We start from the raw sequence: 15,931 nt of genomic DNA, 5'->3' as shown, positions 1-15,931 counted from the left end.
TGTTTTTTTGTTTGCATGTTCACCACAAGTATATGTGGTTAATGCAGACATGATTCCTTGCAAAGGTTTCAGTTTGGTGTTTTAACATATTAACACATGTTTATTTCCAGAAAGGGGAAACCCGTATTATCATAATTTAATACTGGCAAAGGGGGTTAAACTAATTTGCTAAAATATCAGAGTGGCCCATCATGGCCATTATAGTCCATTACACCATCACACCACACCATCCCACTATACCAGGGGTCTGTGTACTGAATGGCTTATGCATTACTATAAATTGCATTGGCCAAGATTCGTCCCAATTTCGAGTCCCTATGTGATTCAAGTAAGGGGAATGCATACATTTCTGTGAAAACATTAGGAGCAGTTGGGACCAGCCTTAGATTCGTCATTACTCGTGTCGGCGTACAACCACGTTCTCACTAACAATAACTGCCATTTGGAACTAAGTGGTGGTGATGTCACCATGGTGCTTGTGCCAGGATATGTGCACTTTAAGGCCACGTGTAGTGTTGAAGGCTCGCTGGCAGGTGACTGGGCAGACCCAGATGCCATGGGTTGACTGAGATGACTGGCAGATGCACCACCTGTGTCCCCTACTGTGCCAATTGCTGTGTTTTAGCCACTTGGCACTTCGCTCATTGTTGCGAGCATCACTCCTCTGCTCTCCGCTGTTGTTGGAGGGCGACTTCCTCCAACTGTGCAATAACGTCCTTCGCGAGCCTCCTCCACATCTTGACAACGCTGGTAGCAATTATTGGTAATTCCGCTCAGCTCCATATCCTCTTCTATGCATGCATGTTGAACTTCTTTCGCACCATACATAGCGAACCATGCTAATCGGAGGTGTACCACATCAATCTATCTCTTCTCTAGCCCATAGCGTGCCCATTAACCCCCTCTATCTGGCCAAATAAAAGCTTTTTGGGTATGTGGTGGCTGGCCATGTGCGCTACATGCTCCAGCCAACACAGCCCTGCCTGTCAGAGGAGCTCACTGATGGAACTGTCTCTAGATCTTCGAAGGATTTTTGAGGCCCTCACATGAAATCCAGCGTGGTTAAAGCCAGGATGCATAATTGGCTGGCCAGTCTGAATGTTTCTAACCGCACAGATGTTCCATTAGAGGGCTGCAAGTATTGCAAGCATAGAGATGGCACTAGATAGCACTAAGCGATGTACTTAGATTGCTGAAGAAAACAGCGCTTCTCACACACTGTGACTCCTATAACAGTCCAAGCACATGTCGCGGCAGTGCGGTGACATAGCTATATTTTAATGATTCGTAATAATGATGTATTATTACACTTGTTTACCTCGGAATAATCACTGAGTCTCAAAACTCTTTCAGCAGGGTCTTGATAAGTTTTCACAGTAGAGGGCGACAATCAGTATGTATTTCCTAATTAAGTAATTTACAAGTAATTTAACACATTTGGACCATGACGCCACCACACAATGGCCAACTGTTGTTCTAAGGACTTTATTAAATTTTTAAAGTCCAGGTTGCAGCAGATGGCGCGTAATGGCGAATACACCCCCAGTATTTATCAGTGTAGCCTATCGAGTTCAAACTGCGGACCTCTGCAACAAGTGGCGATTGAGCTGCCGATGGGCAACATCGCTGATAATCTCAAAACTGATTTACTCTTCACATGTTTATTATACATCAAACTTCAAAGCACAAATTTACAGCGCTTGGAGTTTTTTTGCGATATCTTTAAGCCTGAAGTGATAGCATGGACTGATATTTCATCTCAGTGTGCAATGACTAGAGAGAGATGCTAGCTTGCATTCTACAAATATTAACTTCAAGTACTTAAAACGTGTTTTATTAGTATTTAGAAATTCAAATCAACAAACTCATATTTCAAATGTAGAGCTAGCCCAGATAACACATTGCTTACCTTCATCTGCTGCCTGAACAGCCAGGACATTGACGATTTTTGCAACCACAAGCAGAAGAGGAATTCTGTATGACTCTGCCTTGGGAAACTCGAGGATTTTCTTGAGCAGCGCTAAAGGAGATGATATTACATATTAAACCACAACTTTTTAGCAACCAGGACTCTCTTGTATTTAAACAGTACAATTCTAACACATTAATTCCAGGGTAATGTTTAATCTCTCTGTCAGCACCAGCCCCATTTTACATGCACAGATACAAATGTAGTTGATAATTTGTTTTAAGTTTGCTTCTTAAAGAAATAGTTTTTACATGGACGGTCCTCAAACGTTTTACCTGCTGCATGCTCACTCACGCAAGCCTGTGGTGAAACTGAATTGCTTTATTATTCAGTGGCTTTACATGAACACAGTACAAAACATTTTAATACGTCATCATATTCAGTCTTGCCTTCCCATAAAATCTATAATAAAAAGCTGTTTCTTTTCTTATTTGTTTTATTGAAGACTTACATTTCTTATTATATCTGTTCTAGACAGTTGTACTTTATTTTGTGTGCAGTTGCAATTTACTTTGCTCAGTCTATTTTAGCCGTTGAGGTTGTGATGGGTTTCTTTATTTCATTCATGTTGCTCTATACCTCTGTACGGTTCCCGTTCTGCTGTTATGTGCACCAGTTCCTACTTTATTGAGGGCGATATTGGCACGTAAAATAAAGACAGATTGATTGATTTATGAATGCAGCATGATTTTTTTAATGTCAGACATCGATAAATCCGACTCATGACTGAATGTATATACATTTTTGGACGTGATGATTATTTTTTTGAGCTTTACTTTCCGTATGCATTTGTCCTGGATGTATTGGCAATTGCATGCACAACTATTTGCGAGTATTTATGTGATTTGTGTTTGCATGCATTATTGTCTGGGCGTAGTGGGAGTGCAAGACCATGGGTTATATAAGCAGCTGGGGGCGGGGCAGTCACGTGTCCACACTGGTTCAAGTAGGCACAACAGGAGGTACTTAACCCTTTCCCATACTCTTTGGTTCTTTCGGTAAAGTAACGTAGATAGAAATCAAATAAAACAAATTACGACGTTTCGATCGCAACACAAGCAATCTTCATCAGGTGGAACAACGTACGTATATATACGTGTATGTAATCAGTTTTTCTTACAATACTGTTCCGATGTATGTTTAACTTTATCAGTACTGAGGCTCCTACAAGGCCATGCAGGAGGGCATGTGGCAGAGTTTGGTGCTAGCTATCATAGAGTGCGGCCTTGTCACTACAGTTATCTGCAGTGAGTACAAACAGTGCTATGCCTCTCTAAATCAAATTAATGCTAACCGCTTGCACGTTCCGAGATTCAGCGGTCAACGAGACCCACCCTGCAACTTGCAGATATCTTGGAGCGGGAAAGGGTTAACAGGAGCCAAAGTGCCAAATGTCTCTTGGAGGCAGATAGCCGATCACAACATAAACAAATATGGCAAAAACGCTCGAATATTCCCCTATTTGTGCATCCATATCGTTGCATGACAAGTTGGTGTGAGAAGCAGAATGGGCCTAAATGCAAAACAACAGCATAGCGAGTGGGATGAATGTACCCAAACAGTTGACGACTTTACTTTGAATTTCGAATCCTTGAACAGTATTGTGGTGTGACAGTAGTACTTGGTGACCTGTTGTAATCTGAGCAGTAAAATTTACTGGGAAAGTGATCATTAATTAGTGTTGTTGTTTACTTGTGACATGTGAACTATTTTTATAATCTGCGAGGAAGAAAGCTCAATGCCAAAAACGTCTCCTATTGTATTTATAATATTCCTTTCATGGCAGTGTTATTGACGAATGTTTTGAGTTTAGTTTTATTGTAATTGTGTTTTCTTGGTTACCTGACTAGCAAATCCAAGTTCTACATATCTTGTTGACATTTGACATTGAATAGTGTTGTGGTTTTAAATTAGATACTTTTACATGCACATTTAGTGCAAAAGGCAAACGCGTCGACTTGGCTGCTTCCTGTGTGTGTTTGGTGGCTGACTGTTTTGAGTGAAATCGCATCTTGACCTGTAATTACTTATGCTGTTCTAATAAGGTGATGTCATCAAAAAGAGTATTAGCATCAAAGTATATAAATCAAATACACAAAACGTTTTGTAGAGAGTGAGCGCGGAGACTATCACCTGGGCCACCACCCGCTCTGTAAGCCGTGTGCAGCACCTCCTTCTCCTGCGCTGGGCACTTGGCAGACAGAAGCTCCAGCAGCTTCTCCAGGCGTGGCACCGTGGAGATGTCGTAACTGTGAGACAACACAGAGCATGACCCAGGAGTAACACAGCCTCATATCACAGCTCCAGCAGCCTCTCCAGGTGTGTCACCATGAAGCCATCACACCAGTGAGACAACACGGAGTGTGAAGCAGAGAAACACAGCAGCAAACAGAATTTTATCTGCAATGCATAGCCAATACTGTTACAGAGAATGCAATTATGTGTAATGTGAGGATATATCCGGCTCACTGACGTATCACAACTCGTCATGATGATTGGCTCTGCCGGTCCTGGTTTATAGCCAATGGGGGGAAGCCTAGGGGCGTGGCCCTGACGTAATGGAAAGGTGACAGCTGTAAGGATTGGTTCTGCTGGCTTTGGCCACAGCCAATGGGGAGATGAGTCAGGGGCGTGGTCCTGGGAGCTTACGATGGGGCCTGGAATATTCCATTGGAGGCTAACGAGGATTGGCGGAAACGTACCACGTGACCCGGGTATTAAATAGGGGTGGAGACGAATGACACGTGGTCAGAACGGGAACAAACAGAGAAAGGGGGCCACGCGGGAGCGAGGCTCCGGGTTGCCACGTGGCAGTGTGTCTCTCTATCTGTCCCTCTCACGCTTGCCTGTCATCAGTGTGAAGGAAAGCTGTAATACAAGTTGAATAAAAGACGGATTCCAGAAGTCGCCTCAACGAGCTTTCACATGTAAATGCTGAATTTTATTTGTAGTTAGCCTTGTAAAAATAATTTGTATTTTTCTTTAACTTTGTTTTCCTTTTGAAAATATTACTGGGGGCCTCACAGTACCTGTAGCCCAGGGGCCTACAAAATCTTAATCCGGCCCTGCTAATGACCCATCATTACCAATATAGTTGGAACAATTGGTGGATCAGCTGTGAGATCACGAGAGATTTTGCAGAGATCTCAGATCTCATCAGTGTCACAGTGGTAGAATAGCTTCAACAATTTGCAGGCACACTCAATGGGAAAATAATATTTGTATATTTCTTTTGGATGTTATCAATATGGGGTCAGTATGTAAGTTTGAATCAATAAACCCAATAATTTTAAGCATTCCGTTTGTCCAATTATGTTGTTTCTGATATCCGTAATAGGTGAAAGGCATGAAACTGGATTCTTGTTGAAAGCAAATAGCACGATCTTAAAATTGTGAACATTTAGGAGCAATTTTAGTGATGACAATTTATATTGAATTAAGTCAAAATGGTGTTGGAGATTCTGATTTACTTCGTTTGGAGATTTACCTGAAACTAGCATGACAATGTCATCAGCAAAGAGATTTAATTCTGAGTGATTTCACTTTAGTCCAAGATTGTTTAAATATAAGAACAGAATTGGACCCAGCACACAACCTTGTGGAACACCCTTTGTTATTTTAATATTTCCAAACAATGTTACCACTAAGTTCCTTTTGAGATTGGTCAGAGAGGTAACTAAAACAATGTTTTATTGTATTGAGAATAGGTTTTCCCCTTTTTCTGGCAACAAAACAGGTGTTAAGATGTTAAAACACCAAACTGAAACCTTTTACAAGGAATCATGTCTGCATTAACCACAATACTTGTGGTCAGAATGCAAACAAAAAACATACTCTGATAATATATGCATTGCCTTTGAAACTAAGTGGTCCACACCAGAGACAGCTTTCTTTGGAGATGACGCCAATTAGCGTCCTCTGGTCTTTTGAAGCTGTCTCTCATAGCTGTGGTAGTGCAGTAATCCTCTCGAAAACCAGACTGTTACTATGCAGGAGATTATGGGTTTTTAAGAAGCAGTTTATTTGTGATTTAAGTATTTTTCAAATATTTTAGTAATTGGTGAAATAATTATAAGGATCTTCTTTGGAGCAAGTTGTATATACTGGACGAATAAGCGTGGATTTCCACTCGTGGAAATATACCTTTGGTGAGTGAGTGGTTGAAAATATGTGTGAGGGGTCTATGGACGAGATCTTTCACAGCCATAAGTTCAAACGCAGGTAACTCGTCTTCTCCCGTGGATGACGATGTCTTAATTGATGCTAGCTTATGCAGCAAGTAATGTTCAGATATGGGACTAAACGAGAAGTAGGGCCGAAGACTTTCAGTCACATTTTTAGGGTTGGTACGTGAGGAGGAAGAAGTGAGTGTGAACAGTGGTGTATTTCGAGAAATGCTACTCTGGTGTTTTGCCAAAGACGTGTTCTGCTGATTCAAAATGAGAATTTAATCCATGGCCAATGTCTTCCCATCCAGGAAGGGGTTTTTTTGGGAGAACATTTTGCTTTCCGTTGTTTTCAACTGAATTTATTGTTTCCAGAAGAGTCTTGGATTTTTTTTGTGAATTTCAAATAGTTTGAAAATAAAAATTTGCTTTTCTTATTTGGCGAGTACACCTACTTCTTAGTGTTCTATAAGTGAGCCAATCAAGGAGGTCGTTTGATGTTTTGCATTATTCCACACTATATCTCTCGTTTTCATGAATTCATAAATGTTTGGCTTAACCCATGGTGAGACAATCACCCTTTATTCTGAACCTTTTTAAGAGGGCGTGTTTGTCAATGATTTTCATGAACTGGTTCTTAAAATGTCCAAGCACTTTCAAAAACTGCTCATCATATCCCTGTTAAAAATGAGTTCTGTATGACTAATGGCATGGTCACTGGGATGGTTACCTAAGAATAGCAAGTACGGACAAGCGATCTGAAGTTTTTATACTAGGTCTAGTGGTTGAAGTAATCGATAGGTTTAGATTGTAAAGTGCAATTGCATGTAATGTGGGTTTAGTAAATTACAATTCAAACCCCTATGATTAATACCTCACCTTTTGTAATGGGTGACATAATTTTATCCAGAGATATATTTTTATTTTGCTATTTGGTGGTCTATAGCAACACATTGGAGTAAAGTATTGGTTACCTGGAGAAGAAATTAGTTGTGTAATAATTTAAAAAGAGCCATGGTCAGATACAGTGGTAGAGTGTCATCAAGGGAGGTTATTTTTCACATATACTGCCACACCTCCTCGTCCTCTTAATTGTTTAATAAAAATATATTTTATCCTTCAAAATCTGTTAGGCTAGGATTTATATTAGTGGAAGCCATGTTTAAGACAGACAGAAGATGTCCGGATTATTGAAAAAAAAAATGTATTGTTCCAATTTAGCTATAATGCCTCCAAATATTAACATGGGTAATGCCAAGACTTTTAAATTTCGATTTAAAGCTTTTGTGACTGCAGGGATTCATATTCTTGGTTCTTACGGTAAAGTCATGTAGAAGGTAAATAATAAAATAATTAAAATAAAACAATAAAATTCTCATGACGTTTCGATTGCAATACAAGCAATCATCATCAGGTGTGAAAACTACAGTATTGTTCATGAGGCTATCCACATATACAAACACAGAGACAATTTCAACCGAGAAGATGGATTCTGGCTTAGCAATCATTGGAAGGATTTGATAAACCATTTCGGGTCTTAATTGATTGTGTTCACGCTTACGGTGACTTTCAGACCGCATTCCATTCTCTTTCTATCTCCCCCCTCCTCTGTTACGAGCATAGATGGACTCGTCCATCTGAACAACCGCCAGTTGCTGTCCGTGGTGCTAACATTAAGAAAAAAACGCCACTTTTTTCAAATGTTCTTGCTATGGTTTTCACACCTGATAATGATTGCTTGTGTTGCAATCGAAACGTCGTGAGAATTTTATTGTTTTATTTTATTATTTCCCTTCTACGTGACTTTACCGAAAGAACCAAGAATATGAAAGCCAACACTGTCTGTTTTTTTTTATCAATTGAGTTATGGGTGAGTGCTGGAGAAGATTTGGCAGTAATGGGACCAGGATTGGTTTCAACACCCAACCTAATCAACAACATAAATATTAATATTTTTACAATGTATTTTAGACTGGAGTGCTGTCCTCAATGATGTTGCATGGGCTCTCTGGACCAGCAGTGTCTCTTGTAGTGCCCTCTGTACCCAGAATGTCTTGTGATCGTACTTTAAGGATGATACTCACGTGCATTGCGTCTCCACCTCCGTGATGACCTTAACAACTGGGTCTCCTTTTGCGTTTAATGCCCGCACTGTAAAGAAGTGAGCAACAACACAAGATGGGCAGGTTAGATATTAGTGGGTCCTTCTAAGAATTTGAAAAGCAACTAAAGGTTAAGGCATAAACTTTCGAATGTAGTTGTAAAACATTAAAAACATACTCACAATGCATTTAAAATGTCACAAATAATTAAGAGATCATGGGCGGGGCTTGGTGACATCATCAGCATTATTAGCGCGTCACACTGGGCATGGCTCAAAGGGGGTTTCCCACCTTCAGGAGGCAGGATGTGGTGCCCGTCGCCATTTTTAAATGGGCCTGAGTAATCAACCCCAAAATAGTCAACTGCAAATGTATTCAATTAGTCGACCTAGTTGACTAATTGTCCCAGCTCTACTGTACTGTGTGCACGGGCTTGGTGCTCCACTCATAGGCAAGGATTTTCTCCAGGTGGGGGGGGGTTTATTGTGGAAACAAAATAATATAATAAGACGTTACAGACCAGTGCCAATCAACTGCTGAATGTCGGCATCCGCTGACTTGTTGGTCATGGGGATGGCTTGACCGTACTTCACCACACTGATCAGTGCCGGTTTGTGAAATTCCTTTACAAATTGTATAGAAAATCTCCAAACAGCTCCATGAAAAAATCTTGCAAAGAACATTGATATCGTGATAGACATTGGGTTGTTATAAGTGTTCAAGTGTCACCGATGCAAAGAGTATTCATTACATCATCAATACTCCTTCAAATACATTTTGACGGATCACTGTAATTGTAAAATAAAATCCCCTGAGGCGACATTGTGTTCTTTATAACACATGCAAACTTCACCTTTGGCTGCTTTTTCCTCCTTCACCTCCTCCTCTGTCTGATGAGAGAACAAACAAAACCACGATGACCATCAGCACCGAGAGCCAGGAGGCAAGCCGAGTACAACGGTGCACAGGGGACCACAGGAGGTGGCCTCGTCTCTCCCTGCTCGGCCCGGTGGCACAGTAATGGGACTGCCGGTCTGGGAGGTGGCACCCTGCTACCACAGCAGGGCTCTCTGTCTGGGATGAGCCCTCCCTGCGCTGTCCCATCACACTGGGGGATTTTGTTGCCACTCCTCTTTTTGGTAGCACACTCTTGGTTTGAACTCAAACTGTTCGACCAATTAAAGTAACATTTTGTGAAAAACCGGACAATATTTTTTAATTTGTGTAATTTGTTTTTTTATTGATTTAAAATCATGCTCCAAAGGACATACCAATTACTTTGCAAAATAATGAAATATGAACTCATGATGAAACTACTCCATATCCATAACAATCATAAATGAATAAAAGTAAAAAAGCCAGTGAACAGGCCTGACATCAGCGGAGCTTAGGGAGCTCATTCACTAAGCACTGCTGCACCGGCGGCACTGTGGTGTCTCCATGAGGAAACGTGAGCAGTCAACTGAGTGAGCAGAGTGGTGGCGGCCAACAACACCCACAGCGGCAATACCACGCATTCAACCCTCCACAGGGAATGCCTTGCGAAAATGCATAAACATTCTTTAAATAACAACCACACTGGAATTATGAGGTAATGTCATTGAATGTATCTATTAGAAACCTTAGTAACTAAAGAGTTGTAAATTACATGAAAAGGAGTCTACAGATTTACCCACATAAACGTAATTTTATACCTCATTAGTGCAATCAGTGCTATTTTACCATCTGTGAACAAAGTCGGTGAAACCGGCGCAGTGAGACTCCCGTGGCTATGGGTTGCCATGACCACTTGTGGTGTGGGATCAAAAACGATTCACCCATGAACGATAATACAACACCCCTCCGGTTCCCGCCGTGTGCACCAAACAAGAATCTCGTTTTCTGTCGCAGCAGGAACTCGGCTATGCCTCATTGTTGAGCCATTTTGCTTGCAACTGAAACACCGTTTTGCGTGTTATCCAAACTGCACCGAGCAGTGTGAAGGCGTGCGGTCCTCTCGCTATGCGTTTGCAGTAATGTAGGTCTGGCAGTTTCATAGGAAAACCTTAATGGCCGTTACTTTTAAAGAACCCCATTGTACGTAAACATTAACTTAAAATTACCATACTAATGCAACGTCTGCTCCCCACAAAATATAAAATTACTTTTAACTAAAGCTGACACAATTTATAGTCATGTTTCCCACTGCTTCATCCCTCTCACCTTTTTTCTGGATATGTTCACATGGTTCTCCAGACCTCCATGTGCTATCACATCTGACAAATCAGCACACAAGCACAATGAACAAAAACATAAATATATAAAATAATTCTTATTGTTCATACATCTGTCTAAAAAGCCAAATGACGCATTTATATGTAAGCTCAAACCCAAATAACCTCATCATGAAGTCCATAGTATGTTTGTACTTCAATCAATGTTCGTGAAATTATGCACTCCCAGAAGGTTGATAGGTTGTTTAAGAAACAGTGTCATAATGTATGTAGAGAGATGGATATGTAAAAAAGACATGCTGTCTGCGTATCTATTTTGTTTTCTATATTCTTGACAGTCACACTTACGATTAACGTGAGTTACGTATTATATGTTACATCTAACGAGGACCTGTATCATAGAGGGTCCGTGCCTGTAAGTGTTGGCAGTACACCAGCATTGATTGAAGCTAGCCTCACTCTAATGGTAAGGAGACACTATATAAAAAACAGCTCGTAGTTTTTTGTCTTGAATAAATTCTGCTGAATATCTACACTTCCAGATGGTCGTGTGGACGATAGGTTGTGTAAGAAATACTTTTATTTTTTTTACTTAAAAGATGGATGTGCGAAGGAACGATGTCTGCTTATTCAGTTGGTTATTTATAGTCTCCACAATGACGAGAATTATTATTTTGAATTATAGGAAATGACCGCATAACATTGTAAAGAAAGCTATAGAGTTGACTCAAGATAATAATGAGCAAAACAAATTCACATACAACAAATTCACTCAACAATGTTGTGGGTGTACCTAAGACAGTTACCGCAGGTGGACTGCGAAAAAATAATGAATGAAAATGTGGAAGAAAGTAGGCCACAGTTCTTTTGTGAAACTGAATTCACGATTAAAATAAACATACCAATGTGCCTCAAGAATTACATGTTATTCTGTGTATACTACCTGCTATGCCATGGAACAAAAGCTGAAGAGTGTGAAGAGGAGCATGCGTGGCAGTGCACTCGGACACAGCTATAGGAACTTTCTGCTTTTCACCGAGGATTTGTGAGAGCCACTTTGCCATATTTTCTTCAAATTATCAGTGTGATGCTCTGTTCAATTGGGGATTATCGACTGTGCAGCAAGTTATTTAATTGTGATCTGTTGATGGTGAAGAAATCATTGGTAATGTTGACATTGTCCTCACATTGCCCCGAACAAGGCCTGCCTATCGTGCACATTCGTCGTGCAATTAGGATTTTCCTCCCATTGAATGAAACGCTGAGCAGCTCTCAAGTGCATACCATGAATGTAACGAGAGGCGCAGTGTGTCAGTAGAAAAGGGCTTCCCATCTCCGGGCATATTGAGGGGTTTTGTTTACTACACGATTCGTATATTATACACGTGAAGCTTAAAGGGTGGCACTGGGAGTGGTCAACCAATTCCAGATGTAACACGACCATCGCTAACATTCTATTGTAACTCAAGATATGAAGATAACCTTAAGACTAGAAACCTTATGCAATTCCCTCTCCATGAAAAATTACTATTACGAACACTTGTCTTATTTATTTTAAGATATACATGTATGTATGTTGAACTTCTTTAGCATCATACGTACCTAACCGTGCTAATTGGAGGTGTGGAGTAGGACAACAAACTAAACACAAAAAGCAGTTCTAAAGAAATAAGTTTTCAGTCTATATGTAAAAGTGCATAGCTCCAGTGGCTTCCTAATGTTGGAAGGAAGAGCATTTCAGACGGTCGCAGAAGTGCATCTGAAAGCGCGCAACGCAGTGGCCATCTTTGTTTGATGGACAGCCAAAAGCTGCTACGAGGATGGCCGGAGTTTGTGTGAAATTAACGGAGTTCGTGTGAAGATATAAGCTAATGTTGATGTTGTTGAATTATTTGAAGGTACTACTTTAAGAGATCTGTTATTTTCAGAAGCGCAAGTTTCCGTACATCTTGTAACTTGGCAGTGTCTCCTATGAATGGGTTTGTACGAAGGTCATCTCAAAGTTTTGTCATCCCCACCACCAGAACCTTTACGTAAAAAGATATTGGTGGGGTCTCATGTTAAGGTTCTCACACTATCTGGTTGGTTAAGGACTTAAAATAATTACATCAGCTACCAATGACGTGGCCATGGTACAAACCTCAGTGAAGAGGACATCTGAATAAATGACCTCCGTAAACCCACCTGCAGAGTGAGAATTCAGCACTCGGGTTGTTGGAAAGCCATAAAGCTTTTGCACTTTCACGATATCACAGGGGCTCAGGGAGTTGCCGTGCCCCATGTGCAGCATGAGGACAGGGTTTTTAGGGATGATGGTTGGGTTGCGCTCGTCCACTGAGCCCGCCGTCCTGAATGAACACACCCACACATACACACACAACACCAGGTACAAAGCACTCCTTGATCAGGCCATTATTGGTAAACACAACTAAAACATTAGTATACAAATGAAAGACTTAGATGAACAAATATACATTCTGCAGGGCAGGAGTGTCGTTATATATCACACGAAGTCACAGTTCACAGGAGTACACAATATTTACACATAACACATTCTGTAGAGTGGGACAGCTTTGACAGCCCATTGTGCACGACAAAGTTGAGGTATCATGATACATGGGCAGCCAGGGCAGCACCAATGAGTCCCAGTGATATCTTCGTGGGCCCTTCACCACACGAGTCCCAGGACAGGCTGTGTGGGCCCCAGTGCCTAATCACCAATGAGCCCCAGAATAATTTTGTGGTACCAGGGGCCCGTCACCAGCGAGTCAGCAACAATGAGATTCAAGGCAGCCACAGTGGCAGATGAGGATCAGGACAGAGACCAGAGGTGGTGCAATTTAAGAGCGAGGACAAGGAGAGGTCAGGAAAGGGTCCAGAGGTGGCATAGGGTTAACGCCAAGCAAAAGCAAAGGAGGTTGAGAAGACAAAAAATATTAAAATGTGTCAGGGAGGCAGAGGGGATGAGCAGGGAAGGTCTGGGTTGGACAGCAGCAAAATCAGCGGCACACAGTCACGTCGACCTAAGGAGAGGTCAGGAGCAGGAGATAGATCCGTGATTAATTACAATTCTAGTTCTATGATTTGTAATTAATTAGAATCACTTTGAAAATGTAACTGCAATTTTAGATAACAATGCTGCTGTATTCTTTAGTTCTTTCGGTAAAGTCACAAAGATAGAAAACAAAATAAAAAAATAAAAAATAATTTAAAAACTCACGACGTTTCGATCGCAGCACAAGCGGTCGTCATCAAGTGGATAATTGTATTTTATTAAAAAAAAAAAAATTTCTTTTCTATCTACGTGACTTTACATAATATGAATTCCTGCAGTCACAAAAGTTTTAAGTCAAAATGTAATGCTGCTGTAATTGTAACTTAAATTGTGTGCAGGTCCAGCCGGAAGGCGGCCAAATTAGCCATCCTGTTGAATACAGAACCGAGTGCGTGTATCTGGGTAAATCAGTTGGACTGGAATCAAAATTATGGAATAAGAGGTAATTGGGAGCTGGATGGAGTGCAACTGCAAAATAGTATTTTACCATTAAAAGCAACAAACCAAAGTTCCTAAATCATAAAGGTTAAATCAGTGAATAGTATCTGCCATGACATATGAATCATAAAGATAGATAATGAAACAGATTATAAACAAAAGCTGAAAAGTACAGAAAAAGGGTGGTAAGAAGCATGCTGGGAATTACAACGAGAAACAGAAAACTTCTCTTTCAGTAAGGTCAGTATATTAGTACACACGTGCTGGCTGTTGTGAAGATAATATACATGAGCACACGCACATGTTGTAGTACAGGGAATGTATAACATACAGACTATATATATGGTACAGAGAATGTATAAGACACACACATACTGTAGTATAGGGAATGTATAAGATGCACACACACGCTGTGATATAGGGGAAGTATAAGGCACGCACACACAGGGAGTGGTTGGGCTGGCACGTACATGCTGTAGTGCATGATGGAGCTGCAGTCGTAGGGGGCGGACACGTCATGCGCGTGTGATTTCTTAGTGAAGATTTGACCGTGCCATTCTGAAAAAGAAACATGGTCTAACATGTTAAACCTTCTTTGTCACATTCGCTATGAATATTATCGGTCTGATTTGTAATTTAGTTTTGGGTGAGGCCACGTAATGATCTGGCAAAATTTGTATCAAAAGGCTCACCACCACCCGACACAGCCAAACAAATGTAATTGTCACATAGTGACAAGCGTGTAACGCATAAATTATTATTGTTTCAGCTCAGGGTTAGGTGAAGAACATTTAGCACAACCACATTTAGCAATCTGATGCCACGTTTCACTTCAAACTGTCAAGCATATTCAGGAAAATTCAGGAAGTCGAAACTTCCCCTGCACCCAACCCGGTTTCTAAAATGGATGTTGTAGCACCACAGAAACAACCAATCAGATGTATCAGATTTCTAAATGAACAATAAATTAAAGTTAGAATTGCCACCGTTTATAAAATTAAATTCGAATACATTTGTAATAGTTAATTATTAAAACAATTAATAAAATTAAATAAATGAAAACTAAATTAAATCATGACGTTTCGGAGGCAACACAAGCCTCCCTCGTCAGGTGTAAAAAGGCACAGCAAAATAACTGTAGCGAGAGTTATTTGTGATGAGACATTGTTATACTGTATAGGGTAAGAGGAGGGGGAGTAGCCAAGGAGGATGGGCGCAGGATGGGGGGGGGGTTGGGATGTGGGTGGAGCCAGGAAGGTGATAGAGAAGGAGGACGGAGCCCCGGATGGGGGAGGGGGGACGCAGAGCGGGGGAGAGTCACGGTTGAGGTTTAACATGGTTAATCACATCTTTCCAATGATTGCTCAATTTGAATCCATCTTCTCGGTTGAAGTTATGTCTATGTTTGTACATCTGTATAGCCTCATGGACAAATCTTTGGTGGTATCCAGACGGCTTGCAGAGTACCTTGGTATCAGAGAAAACAATATCATGATCACCATAGCGTTGTAACAATGATCAGCAACGGCCGAAGAATTCGTTTTGCCGTGTTTCAAATCTGATTTGTGCTCGCGAATTCGGTCCGAAATATGTCGTTTCGTCTCCCCGATGTAGCAGTCACCACAGGTACAACTCAATTTGTACTGTAAATCCGGAATGACATCCTTTACGGATGGGATCAGATCACGGATTTTGTGTACTGTATTGAACCGGACATGGATCTTGTGTTTGTTTAGAATTTTGGAAATATTTTTGGTAACGCCTGCTATGTATGGCAGCGTGATGATTTTGATCGGAGTTTCAGGTGGTTGTTTCTGCATGGTGGGAGAAACAGCTTGGCGGATGGTACGGTCTGAGTATCCGTTCATCTTGAGGGCCAGATGTACATTATTTTGCTGTGCCTTTTTACACCTGATGAGGGAGGCTTGTGTTGCCTCCGAAACGTCGTGATTTGTTGTTTTCATTTATTTTATTTCATTAATTGTTTT

The 15,931-nt window shown here is 40.9% G+C and overlaps 1 protein-coding gene across 1 annotated transcript in view; it reads right to left on the bottom strand.

Annotated features, from left to right (window-relative positions):
• The window catches only part of LOC144738515 (uncharacterized), an 89,009-nt gene that overhangs the window by 36,504 nt on the left and 36,574 nt on the right, over nt 1-15,931 (bottom strand). Inside the window, exons 15-21 of the mRNA XM_078621529.1 lie at nt 14,414-14,501; nt 12,635-12,798; nt 10,440-10,492; nt 9,091-9,127; nt 8,220-8,286; nt 4,103-4,218; nt 1,910-2,020 (exon numbers count right to left, since the gene is read on the bottom strand). Of these exons, the coding sequence (XP_078477655.1) occupies nt 1,910-2,020; nt 4,103-4,218; nt 8,220-8,286; nt 9,091-9,127; nt 10,440-10,492; nt 12,635-12,798; nt 14,414-14,501 (636 nt within the window). The remainder of the gene's footprint in view (nt 1-1,909; nt 2,021-4,102; nt 4,219-8,219; nt 8,287-9,090; nt 9,128-10,439; nt 10,493-12,634; nt 12,799-14,413; nt 14,502-15,931) is intronic.

This window comes from Lampetra planeri, unplaced genomic scaffold (genome assembly GCF_965212315.1).
Source record: "Lampetra planeri unplaced genomic scaffold, kcLamPlan1.2.h2 scaffold_103, whole genome shotgun sequence".
NCBI lineage: Eukaryota > Metazoa > Chordata > Hyperoartia > Petromyzontiformes > Petromyzontidae > Lampetra > Lampetra planeri.
This window is presented reverse-complemented; position numbering and strand designations above follow the sequence as displayed.